General features: G+C 51.8%; 2 protein-coding genes across 10 annotated transcripts in view; one reads left to right on the top strand and one right to left on the bottom strand.

Annotated features, from left to right (window-relative positions):
- The window catches only part of LOC125954772 (probable methyltransferase TARBP1), a 321,619-nt gene that overhangs the window by 164,774 nt on the left and 151,845 nt on the right, over positions 1-5,000 (top strand). The gene's annotated exons all lie outside the window — the stretch shown is intronic.
- Positions 1-5,000, bottom strand: part of LOC125954766 (filamin-B) — a 73,635-nt gene that overhangs the window by 31,411 nt on the left and 37,224 nt on the right. For 8 of the 9 annotated variants that reach the window (XM_049685327.1, XM_049685325.1, XM_049685326.1 and 5 more), the window contains 5 exons: positions 3,777-5,000; positions 3,496-3,703; positions 2,909-3,037; positions 1,262-2,829; positions 473-1,164 (listed from right to left, as the gene is read on the bottom strand). The exon at positions 3,777-5,000 is cut by the window's right edge and continues 384 nt beyond it. The exons of the other annotated variant lie outside the window; for it this stretch is intronic. In XM_049685327.1, coding sequence (XP_049541284.1) covers positions 1,033-1,164; positions 1,262-2,829; positions 2,909-3,037; positions 3,496-3,703; positions 3,777-5,000 — 3,261 coding nt within the window. In that variant the 3' untranslated portion in view covers positions 473-1,032. Of the gene's footprint in view, positions 1-472; positions 1,165-1,261; positions 2,830-2,908; positions 3,038-3,495; positions 3,704-3,776 lie in introns of those variants that run through there. 9 annotated transcript variants of the gene reach the window in all.

Consider the following 5,000-nt stretch of genomic DNA (forward strand, 5'->3'; position numbering starts at 1 on the left):
AGTGGCTTAATATTATGATTCGTCGTAGCTACCGCCGTAGAGCGCAAGTAGCAGCAGCAGCATCAGTAGTAGCAGTAGGCCGAAACAGTAAACCAGACAGTATGTGTTTCTATAGATTTATTTAAGGGAGATCCGGTGGGGATTGTGTTGATAGCGATACCGGTGGTCGAGAGGATAAGAAGCAAGCAGAAGGTGCGCCGTTATGATGGTGGTCGATGAATGTTAACTCATCATATTTTCATTTTATATGTAACCAAAGAGCATTAAAGAACGGTAAAATAAAGAGCGATAAATTCATAAAATAACAACTTTCTGTTCTGTTTCCTCTGTCGTTTTCGGTTTGTGTGGTTGAGAAATGGAGCTTTGTCTCTGAATGTAACATAAAAGTTGATTTTTCTATTGCGACCGTTACGGTTACCCCGTAAGTAATGAATACTCTCTAAAGTAACGAGGAAAAAAGGCAGCTGCATCGTTTGCTAATATTAAGTAACAAGATTTATTTATTAATCGATCCATTTAGTCGTCTATTAGCGTTAGGGTAGCGCTCACTAATGTACACATTAACAAATTCCATGCAATCACGTCACCATCGTCGCATCGTCGTTCGATTTAGCTGTTTCATTGTTGCGCCCACTAATCCTAGCAGGCGTTGCAGTGTGCATGGAAACAACGTGCGTGCTCCAAAGGTAGGGCGCCTCCATCGCCCCCCCCCCCTCTCAAATGTCCTCTCGATGATGCGTTGGTTATCCAATCCCAGCACTAAACATTAAACCGTTAGTGGGATTGTCTTCATTCGGCCTTACCCAACCACCCTGTCCACCCTGGTCGTTGCGTTGTAAAACTTAAAACATTAAAATAAACAACATCATTGAGGCGCGCCGCACCCAACACTCCACGGTCGAGTGTTCGAAGAGAAGGATTAGGAAGAAGAATTGGAAGAAAATGAGGAAAGTCCCCGCCGTTGAGGGTCTCTCTCTCTCTCTCTCTCTCTCTCTCTCTCTCTCTCTCTCTCTATCTCCATCGATCGTTCGTCTAGTTTCCGTGTAAAAATCGTTTCAGCTCCTCCTGTGTGTCGAAGATGAGCACGGGGAAGGGGGAACCGGGCACCAGCTCACCAGCCCACTTTACCTCCACCCGATAGTCACCTGGTTCGGTTGGATCGTACTGCAATCATCAATCGGAATCGAGAAAGAAAAATAAGGAGAGATTAAAATTCAGGAATCCGACTAGCAATCGACGATCACCATTTAACGCTACTCACCTTGCAGAGGATGGTTCGGTCCTTTTGGCTTTCGCGTTGCATCTCCACACGGAACGCTCCCTTGGGACCGCGAACACGCACCGTTAGCTGTCCTGCACCGGCACCACGCGTATCCACGATGAACCTCGACTGGAAGGTGGCCAACACACCGTGCTCGATGCCGGGTCCATACACGCGCACCTTACTGGCATCGGGTGCTCCGGCAACGCGCAACGTATACGGTGATCCCGGTACATGCTGTCCACCGTACTTGATCGTTAGCGTGTGCCGTCCCGGTTCCTGTGGTTTCACGTTCAGCGTAAACGTGGCATCCCCGTGATCGTACAGCTCACAGTAGGCCACCTTCCGGGGTCCGGCACAGTGTGCCGTCAGTTCACCTGGTCCCGCTCGGCGTGTATCGATCCATGATTTGATCTCTCGTCCAACGACCCCATTCCGGAGACCTTCACCTGAGCAGAGGACCTTTGCGGCATCCACCGCCGGCCCTACCGGTATCGTCAGTGGGCATCCCTTGATCGTACGGCCATTCCACTCGACATCCAGACTCAACGGACCGCCGGTCGATTTGTGTGGATTGTACGAAGCCAACCAGATGAGTTCGTTCGGTCGCGGTTGCAGTAGTGTGACCGGGAGCGGTTCTCCATCTTCGTACGTCATGTGAACTTCCGGTTTACCGGAGAGGGCTTCCGTGGCATCGATGGTAAAGTGTGATATTTCATCGACCTGGGCGGTCGTGAGACCGCGCCCAGTCAGTACCACCTTATCGGCACCGGCCGACTGTCCGGTGACGTAGACAAACCCAGGACTCTGCGATATCGGTAGACCGGACCAGGTGAGATCGAAACTGTGCTCTCCCTTCACAAGCTCATCGTCGGATAGGAACAGGATACAGCGACCATTACCCTGCTTCTCGACCTCAACCTCACCGTCGTCTACGTAACAGGTCAGCTCACCCGGTCCTGCCATGCTCGTATCGAACACGATCTTGCTCGGTAGCACCAGCTTTCCGCTAGCATCCAGCAGTGATCCCCAGCCACCGATTGGTGTTACCTTGGCCGGATCGAGACAGCTGATGTTCCACGGGGAACCGGGTAGTGGGCCACGGTTGGTGCAGCTTGCCCGGATCTCGTACCGACCGACGCTCAGGATCGTGTAGTAGATCTTCCACTGGTTGTTGCCGAGGTTCTTGATACGGGGCTCGATCCGTTCCGCTTGCTCGTCCGTACGTTCGATCTGTACGTTCGGTGCGGTTGGACAGTAGACGACGAAAGACGTTTCTTTGCCACGGTGCGCCACCTCTAGACCATTGCCTGAGGCGTGACTGTCTGCGTGCTTGCCCGCACCACCACCACCGCCGGTCGTCGATTGGACAGCGTAGGTTATTGGGGAGTTCGGAACGTTCTCACCTCCGTACATGACCGTGGCCTTGTAGTGACCGGCTGCCAGTGGTACGAACTCGACTGCGTGCATGTAATCGTCTTGCTGTGTCAGCTGGACTGGTACGTTCTGGCCGGATGGTGATAGGACAGTTACTTCGATCTCAGCAACACCCGCTGATTCTGATTGTACTGTAAACGGAAGAAACATGGTGGTTAGTATAGGTAGTTTTCAAAAATCAATGGTTACTGTGATGCTCCCTCTACTTACCTATCCATGAAATGGGCGAGTTGCTGCACAGGTTCATCTTGGGGACCTTCTGCAACTGAATCTTCGTCGGATCGTACGCTTCGCAGGTGAACGGACTGCCCATCAATGGTTTCGATTGATGAAGAACGTCTGGAAAATGCAGGAAATGGTGCATATAAGTACTGGCTCATGAAACTCAAAAAATGGTATTAAATGGTATTAACGAAGAAATTTGCAATTGGAAGGAATGGAACAATTTATGCCATTGGTTTCCTCATTCAGCCTACTGATGGCTTTCCTGATGGATTGATGTCCACACAAACTGTTAGAACACACGTCCAGGTGATCTAGAAGAATCATCCATCATTTATTCATTGCATCACTACGGCAGTGTTGCTTTGATGTTTGCATAGCTACCCTGATCAACATAAATTTTCTGAATAAAATAAATTGATCAGCTCTTCAAAAACATATAAACGCAATAAGAAGGTAACAATAGAGCAGAGGCAAACATGTTAAATTTGATTTTTCAAAATATTCAATGGATTATATTAATGTTGCATCTCGTGCCTTGCGAGTGTAATTGCCGCACACCGCGACGTACTTACCAATCAAGCATTGTCCAACTTTCTGCACGGTGAACTCGGCCTGCAGGTGGCCACCCTTCGTCTGATAGCAGCGCACCGGGAGTGCCTGGCCACCGGGGCCCGACACAACGACATCGAATTCCCGTGCCGGATGGCCGACCGTATCGATGGCGAACGAAGTTGTCTTCCCAACCCGCGCCTGATACAACCCTAGCCCATTGACGGTGATCTGAAAAGGGAGTGCGATGAGAGAGGTTATCACCGTGTACCTTTCAGCTTCCCATCCCCCAAACGGCCCTTACCTCCTTACTCATCGCCGGTGCTAGAACATTGATCTCGATGGCCTTGTTAGCGATCGGCACCTGGTTGTAAAGGATCATGATCTTGTGCGGTGCAACGCGCGTCGGATGGTAAACGATCTCCCACACACCACTATTGGCCGTACCACGGATCGAGTGAGGGACCTCGAGACCACCACACCTCACCGTCGACGTCAGCGTACCCTGGCCAGCATCATTCGTTGAGACGACGAGCGAGGCTGGTTTGTGGCAGTAAGCCTCACCAACCTCGACGATCTTCACCATCGACGGATCGAACACGTTGATGGTGCGAGCGGCAATGAAGTTGCGCGTCTCCTGATCAATGTACCGCACCACGTACTGGCCAATCTTGGACGCCTTGAACTCGGCCGCCTTGCGCGACAGTGTGAACGGTACGAGCTTATTCTCCGGATCGAAGATCTCCACCGTTTGCTCTTCGGCGATCAGATCGATGAAGGTCGAGTTACCGGCCTGGACGTTCTGGGTGTTTTGCTGCACTTCACACCGGAACGGTGAACCCTCGACCGGCAGATCGTTGAACGTGATGTTGACAAAGTGTGGTTCGCAGCTCTGCGGGATGAAGGTGACGTCGTACAGTCCCCGGGCACATGCGGTCACCTCGGCTTTCACCGTGCTGGTGGCAGTAGAGACAACCAGCTCCAGCGTTCCCTCACCAGCACCGGCCGCATCGACGCTGAACGTCAGTGGAACGCCCAACGAGGCCATCGTAGTGCGTGGATCTAATCCGGCGATCGAAACGCGGGAAACATCGAACACGTTGCAGGAGAACGGCGATCCGTTGATGTGCTGATCGTTGGCGGTGACACTGATCAAATGTCGACCGACGGAGGTCGGGACGAACGATACCAGATGGATATCATCCCGATAGTTCACGCGACTCGTTACGGTATCACCAGACGGTGAAGTGATCAAAACCTGCGGATCAATACCTTCGAAGCCCTCCAGCTCGAACACATTCTCACACTTGACCGGTGCCTGACGCAGACATTCGCCACTAGCGATGGCCTTTGACAGCGAGACCGGTGCGTGAGTGACGTGGCATGCGAACGGCGAACCCGGTACCGGATATCCATTAAAGCGCACCGACAGTGAGTGTGTAGCAGCCTCCGTTGGTTTAAAGTTCACCTTGAACCGTGCATTACCCTCCGATTGGACAAAGTTCGGTACATTCTTGCCACCGACGGC

Source organism: Anopheles darlingi, chromosome 3, assembly GCF_943734745.1.
Source record: "Anopheles darlingi chromosome 3, idAnoDarlMG_H_01, whole genome shotgun sequence".
Lineage (NCBI taxonomy): Eukaryota > Metazoa > Arthropoda > Insecta > Diptera > Culicidae > Anopheles > Anopheles darlingi.